The sequence below is a fragment of the Echinops telfairi genome, unplaced genomic scaffold, assembly GCF_000313985.2.
Source record: "Echinops telfairi isolate 266 unplaced genomic scaffold, ASM31398v2 ScPeMD7_7;HRSCAF=31, whole genome shotgun sequence".
Classification (NCBI taxonomy): Eukaryota; Metazoa; Chordata; class Mammalia; order Afrosoricida; family Tenrecidae; genus Echinops; species Echinops telfairi.
The window spans coordinates 25,092,244-25,107,936 of NW_022103904.1; the positions used below are offsets into that span (position 1 = coordinate 25,092,244).

Genomic DNA, 15,693 nt, shown 5'->3' on the forward strand with positions numbered 1-15,693 from the left:
CTGTACAGACAAATACAGATAATACCATTGTAATTCCAGAACTAAAATCTGAGATGACAGAAGGGGGTTTTGTAAAAGCAGGAATTTCCCCTTAAAAAAAAAAAGCCCATAAATCAACAAATATTCCTCATGTCAGAATGTTTTCCCCTACTTCTAACTCATATTTGTTCAGGCTCTACTATGTACCAGGCACTATGGTAGGCAGTGAGAGTGATGATTAAGACATGACACCTGCGCCCTAACAGAGCTTAAATCTCATCAGGCATTAAACAATTATTGACGTTTGGCACAGTAGAAACGTAGCAAGTGCCATGAAAGAATTTGGGCCTGAGTAAACGGGGGTGGGGTGGGGGGGGGTGTTTAACTCAGTGTGGTGGATCAGGGAAAGCTTCCCTGAGGAAGTGAGATGTAAACAGAGACCAGGTCACTGGGCAAAGGAGGGCAACAAGGTAACATGATTATTCCTCTGAGCCTCTACAAGCTCAAGATGTCGGCTTTATGCGCCATCTTCTTGAAATATCAAGTGATAAAAGGAGGGCACCTTGAGATGCCCTCCAGAACTAGCAAACCCAGAGACACGCACTAGACCAGCGGTTGCCTGGGACTAAGGGGAAGTGGAGAGTGATGGCTACACGGGCTTGGGGTGATGGCGGTTGAACGCTCCGAATATACTAGAAGCTCGTGTACACTGTTACATCTCAAAGCTGTTGGAGAGCAGACCAACATGAACAAACTTTCCTAGTTAGTTACTGTTCTTACTTCTCCATGTTTTTAAAGATATTGCATTTATCATCTTGAATGGTCAGCTGGAAACCCAAGGCTGCATGGTGATTCTCCAGGACAGCAACGTCATTATACAAAATGGCCAGCTTGCTCCCGGCGTTACACAAGAAAGAGTTGGTTCTCCCAGGGTGATCCACATCATGGATGGTGGCTGCAAGCAGGGCAGCGACTTCGTCAACTGGATCTAAAGTTTGCTGAAAACAAGAAATCTGTTCAAAATCTGGATGGCTCTGAAGGCAAGAAAGCCAAGAAAAACATACTGTGTGAACAAAACCTATTTTGCTATTCTCAGCCTCCAAGTTGAGTCAAGAGAACATGACTTGATTTTTAGAGTCAATGACTTAGCAAAATAATGCGGGAGCCTCAAAAATTTTGTGGAAAATGGAATGAAAAGATAATGGAATGCTCTGAAAATGATGAGGGCAACATATGTACAAATGTGCTTGACACATGGATGGATGGATTGTGGTAAGAGTTGTAAGAGCCCCAATAAAATAATTTAAAAAAACAATAATGGTATTTTTTCATGAGCTACTTTTAAAATCCTCTCCCTACAGGGTGTCCTCAACAGATATGAGTCACTTCCTTTGCCAGTCTAGACCCATGACAAAGTCTGAGATGTTAGACCAACATAAACTTGCATAACAGCACTCAGTCAAGACTGAGTAAGAGCGGAGGAACCACAGTTTAAAATCGGCATCATGTAGGTTGGGGACTGGTCAAGTGTCTTCCCCTTTCAGTTGCTATCTCTGACAAGCTGATATCAGGGCTTTGGCCAAATGATTTTTAAATTATCTTTTTTAGGCTCTGAAAGAGCTGATGTAGCATGGAAAATTCCTTAAAGGTCTTAAGAACTCCCGACCATCTGGGTCAGGAACTAGGTTATAAAGAAATTAGTTGAGCGTTTAAAAGGTCGATCGCTATCAAAGAATACAATCCATGTAAAGTAACACAGATGTGTACTGTGCTTTCTTCTAACCTCTTCCATTTCAAAATTGGGGTGCTATTTCCTTTAAAAAAATAATTTTATTGGGGCGATGACAGTTCTGATAACAACCCATACATCAACTGTATCAAGCACATTTGTACGTATGTTGGCATCGTCATTTTCAAAACACTTTCTTTCTACTTGGGGGCTCTATTTCTTGATTAGCGTGGCTAGAACCATTTCCCCCACTCCCTTTCAGTAAAGGTAACATTAGAGTGATGGATTATTTGTGTCAGTTGCAGCTCCAACTGTTAACTCCCTGTGCAACAGCACAAACATGTTGCTTTCTCCCGTGCCGCCCTTGCTTACTATCGCTGTGGGACCTTCACACCCCGTGCTGCACTCACTGTGGATTCTGAGTGCCTTCAAACCCAGGAGGCTCTATCTAACACCATTCTCATTTGATCCACATGGTCTCATTGCTTAATTTTTGAAGTAGATTGCCAGGCCTTTTTTCCTAGTCTGTAAGCCCGGCTGCGACCTGTCCACCATGAGTGACCCTGCTGGTATCTGAAATACCAGTGAGCAGAGTTTTTAGCAACATGCAAGTCACCACAGTAAAAAAACTGACAGCTGGGTGGTTGGAGTTATGAATATGTACCTTTAAATATGATTGAAGCAAGCTTAATTCTGGAAGTTTTGATAGCTAGGCATTTATTTTTTCTGTTGCTCTATCAGTCATCAAGAGGATGGAGCAGGCAGTGATCCATTCATATGGGCTGCTGTGAGCTGGAGCTGACCGAAAGGCAACCACTAACATCCTTGTCAATCTCCAAATTATTCAGAATATTTTCATTTTAATCAACTGACATTTAATCATTATTCTAGTTTTGTTTTGTTAGAAAGTATGTACAGTCTATGAGCGTTTTGTTGTTGTTGCGTGTAACACTGTCACTAAGCCATGATGAAACTTAGAACTGGATCACCTGCCCTTTCTCTTTCTCATCTCCTCCCAGTTCAAAATGCTTGCAACTCTTAATAGCCAACATTCTCTTAGAGCTGCAGTTGGGTTCAACACAATCTTCTTTATAGTCTTAGCCTTCTTCCGGAATACGGGCTTAGTCTGCCCACATGGCCACTCTGCCTCCTGTCATATTGTCGCTCTTCCTGGGCAGACAGACAATCTTTGCCCGTCTTGTACCGTGTCACTCTGTGGGGCTGGTGCTCACCAAACTACTTACAGAAAGTATGGCAGCTTTTAGGACCGTTCACCAGGTTTACGGGAAAAAGTTGTAAGCATTTTAGGGAATTACACTCTTGAAAAAAGGGTGTCTCATAGATCAACCGTGCAAATTATGTATTCAGAAAGCTGGCGTTTGAGACAGAGCTGCCGAGAGGACTGACTACCTTGTCTAAGAAAAGCAATGCATTGCCAAGCAACAGGACATGCCGAGTCATGCTGACACAGACATCGCTCTCTCCCGCTACTTGCTCCACAACTTAGAAAACAAGCCTCTCTCTAGATCCGCATTCTACCTCTGGGCTGGTCTTGGCCTGAGGACGTTTGACTTGACTCGCTGGTGCTGTCCTGTCTCTTTGTTCCCTTCCATGTGCTCGTCACATGGTACCAATCAGGAAATGCTACCATGGGGCCTGCACCGGGCGCCAGCACATCCGTAACTGGGGCCTTTCTCTCTTCCCCTCACGGGCTCTGTTTTCTTAAAACAAAGTCAGCGATTTGGTTCTTAATCTCCCAAGTATTTCTAAAAGAGACATGTCATGGGAGCTTCCTGGATTTGGGGGAGAAAAAACCACCCACTAGTACTTTAGCAGAATTCCCCACAAAAAGAAGTTACCACACAGGCTTGGCCTGCGCAGTGAGTAACACTGATCGTTCGGAACCTTCTGTGAGGCTCATGGTGGAGGGAACAGCAGATACGGAGGTAAAACGGGAGCCTGGTGTCAAACAGAAGGGGCAGGCCAGTCAAGCAGCGGGGAGCACAGAGACGCCTAAGTGGGGCAGATGTGGATTCCAGATGGGACAGGTCGAGATGTGAAGGGCAGAATCTTCAGAAACCCAAGTGGTTCGGTCTGACCCAGTTGGGGTGCAGGGAGGGGGTGGCGTGAACAGAGTGAGCACTAAATGCCACCGTCCTGTGGAGTTGCAAAGTTGAAACCCTGCAGAAGTGAGAGGCAGATTTGCTGTTGCGGAAAATCACACTGGCAGCAGTGTGACTGGCTTCACAGAGGCAGGCCAGTTGGGTCTCTGGAAAGGATGTTCACTAGGACAGCCACAAGGCCATTCTAAGTGTTGCAATTGGTGAGATTAGCTGATCAGCCAAACTGGCTTGGGTGTCTGCATCAGGCAGGCGACTAGGCGTGAGAGGAGAGCTGGGGCAATGACTTGACCTCTGAGGGCTTCTTTAGCAGCAATATTTATGCTATGCTGTGGCCTTGCAGCGAGAAGCCCAGAAGAACAGCTCCATCCTGACCCTGCTCTTGCTGGCATTCTGCCTGGGGACCCAGACCTTCAACTTGTACTTCCACGATGGGGGTGAGGTCACGTCAGGAATGAATATAGTACTTCTCCACAGCCACATTGCAGCTACTGACTGACCTCACGAGGCCAGGAGTGAGCCGTCTCAATCCTACAACCTTGTTGGAGGCAGAAGCAAGAGATACCCTCCATCCCACCCCACCCCCGCCCCACCCCGCCTGCTCCTACCTGTTAGCTGTGGGACACAAACACCAGCTCACCTTGATCCTCTCTTTGGACAGGAAATAGGCTGTCGCATGCAGTACATCAGCGGCATGTGTAGAGTTGTGGTAGGGGTTATAAGAATGATAATTGCTTTCAATAATTTGTAACCAGGATCGGAGTGTTGATTCAGAGCAGTTTAAGAATTCACAGATTCCAAAGCGAGAAAATATTTTGAGGCCTAGGTAAATTAAAGGCCTGCAGAGAAAAAAAATACCCCAAACCCCCACCACATTAAAATATAGCAAGAAACAAAGCATTCTGATACTCAAGAGGCTCAGATCAAGTCACAAATCTGAGGTGGGCTTCAGAGAGCACAAGTAAGCAAGTGGGGGCAGCCTAGCCTCTGCTGCTCTTTCTCCTCTTAGCTAAAGCCAACCCCGGTGGGACCCCCTTCCTGCCAGCAGTGGTCCAAGATGCACCAAGAGACCTGGCTGCCTCACCCTGCCTTCCTGATTCAATTCATACATGCACTAGTGGATTCCCCCAAATCAGTATTTTACTAGGCTCATCTTTTGCCCTCTGCTTTGGACTTGCACCATTGGCCAGATGTTCTGCCTATAAGAAAAGATTCCTGAGGACCAAATGGCCACCAAGTGAGGGGCCCTTACTTGAGGAGTCATTTTGGCATGGCTCTTGGCTTGAAAGGTTCAGAAACTGGGCTCTGTTAAAGCCCACCCAGAGGTGATCAGGTTCATAGGACTTGAAGTGCTGTGCCTGACCTGACTCATATGAGACCAGTATGTAAACCAAGTGGGAGAGGGTCCGTTTGCCTTCTAGAATACCCGCTTCTCAGGATGGGTGTGTGGGAAGCAAAGCGTTATCAGGAGGTGGGCTCATAGCGAGCAAAATACAGGGACTGGTGGAGACAGTGTGCCCACCACAGCATGCTTCTCCTACCTGCCAGGCTCAGGGCCTCCCTACCCTGAAGGACAGACAGTCTGTGCTCTGAACATCCCTTTCAGTGTGCCCAGCCACACATCCCCATTGGGTTGACAAATCTCCAGTTAAAATCCCAATTCCATTCTCACTTGAATCACCCTGATTGGGGGGTGACCATAGTGTTTTCAGTGTTCCTGGGCCCATCAGCAATGCCTCTCATCCAAGACCAGGGGCAGCTCTTCTTGAACATACATATTTCTAACAAATTTTCATTCTAGGCTCTGTGTAAGGAACTACAAGTATCTCAACATATCACAATTTACAGACGAAATTACTGTATATACTCCAGTATAAGCCAACCCGAATAACAGCCGAGGCACCTAATTTTACCACAAAAACGGCATTAAAAATGTGCTGAAAAACTCAGCTTATACACGAGTATATACGGTATTTCCCTCATTTATTTATTTTTTTAATGACCCTCATTTTGTGGAAGAAAACACTGGTATTGGGAGTGGAAGTCTCTATGTGAATCCGCTCTCCAGAGGACTCAGTGCCTTCGGAGCAGCAGGTGTAGCTGCAACACTCTGCAGGCAGGCTACTCCACACGGACTTACCTCTTGTGGGTGGCAGCCTCCAGTTCAAAAATATTAAAGTCCCAGAATTCCTCCTTTTCCATGGTTTTAGCTATCCGTGGTGGGATGTCTTGGAGGGCGATGGGATTGATTATCCTGCTTGAGACCTGGTGAAGGTCTGTGAAGTAAGGTGATTTGGAGAACAAAATGAACAGGCTTTGTGGCATTAGCAGTTTCTGGGGTTTTATGATCAAACAGTTCTAAAAGGAAATACTTACTCTTCGATGAAAGAATATATTCATTCCCTGACAGTCTTCTCAAACCATCCTGATAAAAAGCAAGAAAAAAAGAAAGTCACAATTCTTCTTTTCTCTTGGGAAGCCTCAAGACAGCTGGTCTCATCCGACAGTTAATAGGTTGCCCTCAGCACCAACCTGCTCTCCACATCTCTGCCCTGTGACCACCACTGGGGATATCACTGTGCTACATCTAGACACTGGGAAGGGCTGGTTCCACTGGAACATCTAACTCAGGGAGGTAAGGTTGAGAATGGATGCCAAAGCTTAGAATCTCTGCTTCTCTCTCATGGCTGTTTTGGCCTCTTGGGGATAACTCTCTTCAATCTCATTCTACCCCACTGTAGAAATTCTAGGTGAGAAGCTGAAGATACCTCAACACTGCTTCCCACAGCACACCCAAGCCCTGCCCCTCTTCTCTAGTCCTGCAGATGTAATCACACGCACCTCTAGGACACCACCCCTCGATGCCAAATATGCCAGGGCACAGTTTAGACTATCAGTTCCCAAACTTATTTAGTCTATTGCCCCATTCCAGGAAAAAAAAATTACTCTGCACACCCCTGGCAATGAAAAGCTTTTGTACTATAGTCCATAATCCAGGACAAAGTGGAGGTAACAGCTTTTCAGCTCCTCACCCCAAAGGGGGCATCATCTACTTTGGGAAACACTGGAGACATTAAGTCTGAGAACCACTTTATCCTGGCAAAGGGGTCTCTGCCTACTTTTATGGAATCACGAGCTCTTATGGCACACGAGTTGGGAGAGGAGTTACCCCTTGTTTCTGGCAGCGGGATGACCTGTGCTCCACAAAGTTGGTCTAACCACACGAAAGCTCTGCCCTCGACAGGCTGGAGAAGGCAGTCAGGGCCCCTCAGAAGCTCATGGGACCACACCTCCTTTGAACGACATGTTCCCAAGCCAGCCTTTCCAATGGAAAGGCCCCACAGGTTTAAGTAAAACCTTTGGAAGTGAAACCGTGTCCCATCCCCTGGCAGGAGATGGGTAGTATCTACATGGTGATTTGGTATGTAACATCTAATACTACCCTCCCTGTTTTCTGATTTCTACAAATTTTAAAAGTTACCTTTAAATCAATTGCTCATAGAACCACTAAGCAAAATCAGAGAACTGCATCACTACGACGCCCACATATGCTCCTCCCCACAATGAGGTCTCTCTCAAGTGATGGGCAGCTCTGGCCAGAGAGCAGCTGAACCCGGGCAATAGAGGAATTTAGGCCTTGACTGTGCGCTGCATACAATGACTGGTTATCGTTCCAGAAAGCTCTGTTTAAGTCCACAAAGAAATAATCCGATAAAACAAGAGCAGGCTGATTGCAATCAGTGGCCTGTGGTATATACTTACACACATTAAGCCTCCGACGAGGTCGTTGGCATGAGGATCATCATCCTTAACACCAAACTGTGGTGAATATAATTCAGTGGTTCGCAGAATTTCCAGCACACGGTCTAAGGCTTCTGTCACAGGCATGGGACTGCTTTCTTGGGCAGCATTGATAATATTAATTACCTATAATATGGAGAGGGAAATACTTGGATTTTACAATCCTAACAATGGAAAAACTACCCAGGGAGTCAGGCTGGCAATAGAGCTTAATACTTTTTATTTATTTATAAAATCCTTTTATTGGGGACTCTTACAGATATAACAATCCATAAATCAATTATATCAAGCAAACTTGTACATATGCTGCCATTGTCATTTTCAAAACATTATCTTTCTACTTGAGCCCTTGGTATCAACTCTTTTTCTCCCTCCCTCCCAAACCCTCAACAAATTATATATTACTTTTTCGTATCTTCCACCATCTGCTGTATCCCCTCACTCACGTTTCTGTTTTTCGCCACCCCCGGGGTAACACTAAGTTAAGACTAGCTAACATGTTCATGTCATAACCCTTTCTCTTCAGAGGTGTCACCATACAACGAAATGATTGTTGTAGCTGCAGGTCCCTTTCTTCTCACTGGAAGCATAAGCAGAGTGAGTGCTTCCCTGCTTGGTTCAGACCAACCACAAACTGCTTCACCTTTGTGATGGGTGCGTCGATCGTCATGGAATGTATCCGGGCCAAGGAAGAGTGTCGTCTCTGGTGAGTCACTGTAGAGAAAGGGATGCAGACATCAAAGTGTGCACATCCTTCCCACACGCCCCTGCTGCCTCAGTGAGCTCAGCTGCATGATGAGTTTCCTTCCAGCCTGGGGAACCTTGTGTTCTGGCATAACCAGCCCAGCTTCCTTCAGTTCTAGGCACCGGGAAGCCCGTGTACCCACAGACAGTACTTCTGATGTCATAGGCCAGAGAGAAAACAGGGCAAACAATCTCCCAAGTCAAGGCCCAACAATTAGTCTTTATTTGTTTCTATAACACTAAGGCTTTGTCATTATCCAGCTAGCCACTACCCAGGAGTGAACATCTTCGGGGAGGGAACGCCACAGGCCCCTTGTTTCATACATGGCCGGAGAGCCAAGTACAACTCACCACAGGCTGAAATACACGAATTTCTCGCTGAATTATCTTTTATTATGTTTCATCATACATTTAACTTTAAAAGAGCAGCAACACACAGGATCTAGAATTTGCTCATTCTTGTTGCTCCTACCAAGATAAAGTTCCTTTGGTGGTGTGGGGAAAGCCTGGGCAATATACAGGCAGGACAAATAACATCAAACAGAGTTCTGTGTGTCACCATGAAAACCCTGCTGTCAACCAAATGCTGGTTACGAAACACCGCCAAGAACCGCAGGCCCTTCCACAGCCTGATGTGCCAACCTCATCTCAAAAATGAAGGGACAAGCTCAAGGGGAGGCTCTGCAAAGCCAACTACTGAATCGTCACCAAAATGTTTTAAATGTTGGGAACCAATGCAATCTCTTAAACCCAAAACCCAATTTTGGTGACAAGCACAGTGTTGCCAACTCTTCCTTTTCCCCAATAAGCCATCAAGCCAAAAAGAAAAACTATTTTATCACTGTGTCAGTAATAGACCTTTTCACTTCCAATATAGCTGAACAACATAACAGTGTGAACGCAATTACGTAAGAAAGAAAAATTTAAAAGATTGTCATGATATGCAGGAAGTCTAAGAATTTACAAACACAGTTCTAACAACAAGCAAATTTATCAAGATTCTGGGGGACACAGGCAATTTATAGAAATCAATTTTCACTTCTCTATATTAACAACAAAAATTCATCATTGAAATGAAAAAACAACCTTACAAAATAGCTATGAAAAGTATCTAAAGGACTAAACTTAAGGAGCACCACTTGTCTGTCAGCTTGCCATACTATAGTACCCTGTCACTGGTACTTCAAATACCAGCAGGGTCACCCAACGTGAACAGGTTTCAGCAGAACTTTGAGACTAAGAACAGACCACACAGAAGGAATAGGCTGTCTACTTCAGAAGAATTCGCTGCTGAAAACCTTACGGAGAATATAAAAAACTGTCGAAGATTGAAGGCCTACTGAATAGAAGCAGCACATTGCCAGAGGTAGTGCCTGAGATGAACTCCTCGGGTCAGAATGCACTCAAAATATGACTGAGGAGCCCACTTCTCAAAGTAGAGTGGACCTACTCGTATGAGTAGAGTAGAGCCTGTGGGAGTAAGGCCTTCAGGACCTCCATTTGCTGAGAGGGTGTGCCTCAAAATAAGAGATAGCTGCAAACCAAAACAAGAAACAAAATGTAGAGTAATTGAAGTATGACTGTACGGAAATTGGAAGTCATCAAAAATGAAATGCACTGGTATTGGCCATTGGGAATCAGACAATCATGATTTACTATGCTGGGAGTGACACAATCAAGAGGCATGGCATTGCATTTCATCAAAAAGGACATGTCAAGATCTATCTCGAAGTACAATGCTGTCTATGACTGGATAATATCTATCCACACAAGGAAATCCAATCAATACAACTATTAGGCGAATTTACTCACCGACCACTAAAGTTAATTATGAAGAAATTGAAGAATTCTACCAACATCTTCAGTCTGAAATTGATCAAATATGCAATCAGACTACATGGATAATTATGGAGACTGAAATATAAAAGTTGGAGACAAAGAGGAAGGAACAGTAGTTGGAAAATATGGCCTTGGTGATAGAAACGAAGCTGGAGATCACAGGATAGAATTTTACAAGACCAACGACTTTGTTCATAGCAAATACTTTTTTCCAACAACACAAATGGCAACAATGCATGTGGATTTCTCCAGATTGAACACACAGAAATTTAACTACACCTGTGGGAAGAGGCGATAAGGCTCAATAGCAGCAGCTAAATGAAGCCAGGGGCTGGCCGTGGAACAGACTACACATCGCTTATATGGAAATTCAGGATGAAGTTGAAGAAAATGAAAACAAGTCCACGAGAGTTCATCTCACCTGAATTTTGAGAACGTTTCCATTTCAAGAACAGATTTGCTACATTAAACACAAGTGACAGGGACCCACCGATGAGCTGTGGGAGAAGATCACTCATGAAGAAATCCAAAGGTTGTTAAAGACAGCGGAGAAAAAGAAGAGACTCCAAAACTTGCTGTTAATCATCAAGTAGCTAAGGCAGGTGCTAGAAATTATGAAGTTAAAGAGCTGAACAGAACATTTCAAAGGGCAGCTTAAGAAGAAAAAATCAAATATTACAATGAACATGCAAAACCTAGAGTTAGAAAACCAAAAAGAACATGCTAAGCATATCTCATACTAACTCAAGAAACAGTTATTATTTAATAATGAAGAATGATGAACACACAGAAAGATATTCTAGGTCAGGTGTCCTCAAACTATGGCCCGCGGGCCACATGCGGCCCACCGAGGACATTTATCTGGCCTTCCGGGTGTTTTTGCCCCATTTGCTTTTTTTTACTTCAAAATAAGATACATGCAGTGTGCATAGGAATTTGTTCATAGTTTTTTTTAAACTATAGTTTGGCCCTCCAACGGGTCTGAGGGACAGTGAACTGGCCCCGTTTAAAAAGTTTGAGGACCCCTGTTCTAGGTATTAGTGAGCTGAAATGGACTGCTATTGGCCATTTTTAATCAAACGATCATATGGTTTATTATGCTAGAAGTGACAAAATTCAAGTGGAATAGCATCACATTCATCGTCAAAAAGAACATTCCAAGATCTATCTTGAAGTACTAATGCTGTGTGTAATATAATAGTATCTCTATGCCTATAAAGAAAACCAGTTGCTACAACTATTATTCAAATTTATGCACCACTCACTAAAACCAATGGTGAAGACTGAAGAATTTCGCCAACTTCTTCCGTCTGAATTGGCAATTGGAATGGAAAAGCTGGAAACAAAGAGGAAGGATCAGTAGTTGAGAAACATGGCCCTGATGATAGAAATGAAGCTGGAGGGTGTCCCGTGATAGAATTTCACAAAACGAATTGCTCTGTCATTGCAAAAACCTTTTTCCAACAACATTAACAGTGACTATCCATATGGATCTGGCATATGGAATACACAACAATCAAATTGATTGCATCTGTGGAAAGAGACAACAGAGAAGTGCATGTCATCAGTCAAAAGAAAGCCAGGGGCTGACTATAAAACAGACCATCAATTGCTCAAGTGCCATTCAGGTTGAAGCTGAAGAAATGTAAAACGAGTCATGAGAGTCAAAACATAAACTCTAATAAGTATTGCTCCACCAGAACTCAGAGACTATCGCAAGAACAGATTTGAAGCATTTAACCCTAATGAACAGATGAGTTGTGGGATGACATCCAATCCATCGGATGTGAAGAAACCAAAAGATCATTCATAGACAGGAAAAGAAGAGCCAACGTGGATGTCAGAGGCTTGCTCTTCAGCATGAAGTCGCTATAGCAAATAGAAGAAATGATGAACAGAAAATCCCCAAGCAGCTTGACAAGGCAAAATAAAATATCATAATGAAATGTTCAAAGACCAGGAGTTAGAAAACCAAAGAACATACTCAGCGTTTCTCAAGCTGAATGAAGAAAAAATTCAGTATTGGGTTGCAATATTGAAGCATTCTACCTGCAAAATACAGGGTCATGCTGGAAGCGTCAGAGAATATAGAAGGAATACAAAGTCAGTGCACAAAAAAAAACAGTTCAGCCATGTAAGAGCTAGCAAGCACTTGCAAGACTTGATGGTGTTGAAAGAAGTCCAACTCCCTCAGATATACATGAGAACCCTAAAAAACCATGTGAGTAGCCTCAACTTTATTATGACACTCACTTTATTGTAGTAGTCCGGAATTGAACTTGCAATATCGCTGAGCTATGCTTGCATTTGCCTCCATACTATCTATACAATGATTTCATTACTTCATGACCTTTAAAAAAATTACAAGTAGTTCCTGACTTAAGGAATTCTGTTGCAATAACTGTCATAATTCCTTCTGACGATAAGGTGAATAGCATTTAAAAAATGTTTTCATTATTACTGCCTCTTATTATCAATAGCTTTATAAAGCCGATCTTTAAATGTAGGAACAAATAGCTGAGAATGACAACACCAGCAAATAATGTGCTAAAACACTGTCTGTAGTTCAAAAATAGATGTTGGTTCATCAAGTTGAGGGCTACCTCTATATTCCAATTAGCTATTGAATTGTTGTTTTGAGGTGCCAGTAATTCAGTTCCAACCCATCATACACAACAGAACAATATACTGTCCGGTCTTGTGCCATCCTTCCTATGGTTAAATCCATTCTTGCAGCCATTCTGTCAATCCATCTTGTCAAGGGTCCTCCTCTTTCTGGCTGCCCCTATACCAAACATGATGTCTCTTTCAAGGGACTTCAAACATGTCCAAAGTACAGAGCCAACACCTTGCCGTCCTTCTGAGGAGCATTCTGGTTGCACCTCTTCCAAGACAGGTTTGTTTGTTCGTTTAGCAGTCCGTGGTGCTCCTCGCCCCCTTTTCTCCTCCCCTACCTTCCCTTCTTCCTTTTCTGTCCCGTCCCTCTCTCCCCTGCCCTGCCTTGTCTATGTGAAAACAATTTTTTTACCTTTATAATAATGGTGCATAAAATATTTTGAGATTAACTTTATTGAGCATAATATTCTCTAATTTTGTCCATGTCTTAAGGTATGTCAGACTTATTCTTTTTAAAGATGCATAATAATCCATTATAAGAATGTACCATGCCATTATATGAATGAGAGTCTATTCCTCTATTGTCAGGGCTTTTGATTGTTTCTAACTTTTTGCTATCATAGAAATTGCTGCAATAAACATAGATGTAAATGTCTGTTTATGTTTTGTTCTTTGAATATATACCAAGAAGAGAAAAAGCAGGATCATAAGGTATATAAGGAAGGGCCTTTACTCATTTCTAGTGGCTGTACAATTTTCTCTCTCCAGCATTAGTTTGTTGCGGTTTTTTGCTTATTTTTTGGCTGTATTTGTATTTATCTTGTTAGGATGTAGTTTTGTACAGATTTTTAAAAGGAGTCTTTAATCTGATATATCATTGCTAAGTATTTTACCCTTCTGGGTATACTCTTTTTTCTCTGTTGATGAAGTATTTTGATGTATATAAATGTCTCTTTAGAAGGAAGGTCCCAGTCCTCTATTTTGTATGCTATAGTGTATTTTTCATTATGTTTTATAGTGTATATATGCCTTATACTAGAGATCTTAAGTTTGGATTTTTTTTTCCATTGATGGTGTTTATGCTTCTAGGGTTTATATTTAGGTCTTTAATTCATCTTGAGTTCATTTTTGTACATAGTGTAAGGTATGGATCCTGTTTTATTCTTAGATGGAAAGCCAATTTTTCCATTACCATTTATTGAAAAGGCTGTATCTCTTTTCCACTTAATGCGTTTTAGTCCTTTATCAAAGATCAGGTGTCTGTAAAAGTACTTGATTGTATTTCTGGGTTCTCAATTCTAATCCTTTGGCCTTCATTTCTATCATTGTACCAGTACCAAACTGTTTTGATTACTGTGGGTATACAATAGGTTTGAAAATCTGGGAGTGAAAGGCCTCTTACTTTTTTGTTTTTTAAATAGTTTTATTTATCCTGGGCTTCTTGGATATAATATAGGTTTCTTGGCTATATCTTGTGTTCCATTTCTTTGAAGAATTGTGCTGGGATTTAGATTGGGATTGCATTGCATTTATAAAGTGTCTTTGGTAATGTTGACATTTACACTATAGTCTTCCTATCCAGGCACATGGAACATTCTTCCATTTGTGCAAATCTCTTCTGGTTTCTTATAGAACAACTGATGCATGTATGGATTGTGATAAGAGTTGTGTGAGCACCTAATAAAATGATTTTTAAAAGTGTTTTATAATTTTCTTTGTATATATGTCTTTTGTTTCTCTGGGAAGATTTATTCCTAGATATTTTATCTTTGGGGTAATTACTGTAAATAATATTCTTTTAATTTCCTGTTCAGTATCATCTTAAATATACATGAATTGATTTTTGTATGTTAATCTGATACACTGTCAAATTTTAAAATTCCTGCAAATTTTAAATTTAATCTTTGGTGTTTTCTATAGAACTATGTCATCTGAAAAAAGTTTTGTTTCTTCTGTGTCAGTGTGGATACCTTTAGTGTTTTCTTGATGTCATAACTCTGGCTAAGACTTCCAGGACTATATTAAGTGAGAGTGGTGATAAAGGGCAACATTCCTGTTCGAAGGGGGACTGTCTTCTCTGCACTGAGATGGTAGTCATTGGTTTCACATATATAGACTTGTGTTGAGGACTGTCCCTTTTATTCCTAGTTTGTTGAATGTTTTTATCAAGAATGGATGCTAAATTTAATCAAATGCATTTCTGCACCAAATGATATAATCATATGGTTCTTATCCTTTATTTTGTTTATGTGGTAGATTATATGGATTGCTTTTCTAATATTAAACCATTCTTGCATACCTGGCCTGAATCTTACTTATTTTGTTTTGATGCTTTGTTGAATTCCATTGGCTAATTTTGGCATCTATATTGATCAGAGAAATTGGTCTGTAATTTCCAATTTTGGTGATGTCTTTGCATGACTTAGATATCAAGGTTATACTTGCTTCATTAAATGAGTATGGAAGTATATTGTCCATTTCTATACAGTGAAATGGTTCATGCAGGATTGATTTAACTCTTCTGTAAACTGCCCAGCAAAATCATCTAATGTTAGACTCTGATGCTGGGAGTTTTTAAAGACAGATCGATGTCTTCTTGTGTTACAAGCTTGAGATTTTCTACTCAGCCTGTGTTTATTTACGTAGGGACTTCACTAGGAATTTGTCCATTTCTTTTAGGTTTTCAAATTTGTTTGAAAACAATTTTTCATATTATTGTGATTATTTTTTTATGTCAGTTGGTACTGTTAATGATGCCCATTTCATTTCCTATTCCCCTTTGTTAGGTTTGACAGTTACTCCTTTCAAACAATCAACTTCTTGTTTTCTTTTTATTAAATCATTTTATTGGGGGATATTACCTCT

At 41.8% G+C, this 15,693-nt stretch overlaps 1 protein-coding gene across 3 annotated transcripts in view; it reads right to left on the reverse strand.

The window, feature by feature from the left end:
* The window catches only part of PDE8A (phosphodiesterase 8A), a 95,756-nt gene that overhangs the window by 18,125 nt on the left and 61,938 nt on the right, over window positions 1-15,693 (reverse strand). For all 3 annotated transcript variants that reach the window (XM_004708089.2, XM_045286309.1, XM_045286310.1), the window contains 6 exons: window positions 8,273-8,343; window positions 7,591-7,755; window positions 6,205-6,253; window positions 5,969-6,104; window positions 4,469-4,667; window positions 760-977 (listed from right to left, as the gene is read on the reverse strand). In XM_004708089.2, the coding sequence (XP_004708146.1) occupies window positions 760-977; window positions 4,469-4,667; window positions 5,969-6,104; window positions 6,205-6,253; window positions 7,591-7,755; window positions 8,273-8,343 (838 nt within the window). The remainder of the gene's footprint in view (window positions 1-759; window positions 978-4,468; window positions 4,668-5,968; window positions 6,105-6,204; window positions 6,254-7,590; window positions 7,756-8,272; window positions 8,344-15,693) is intronic.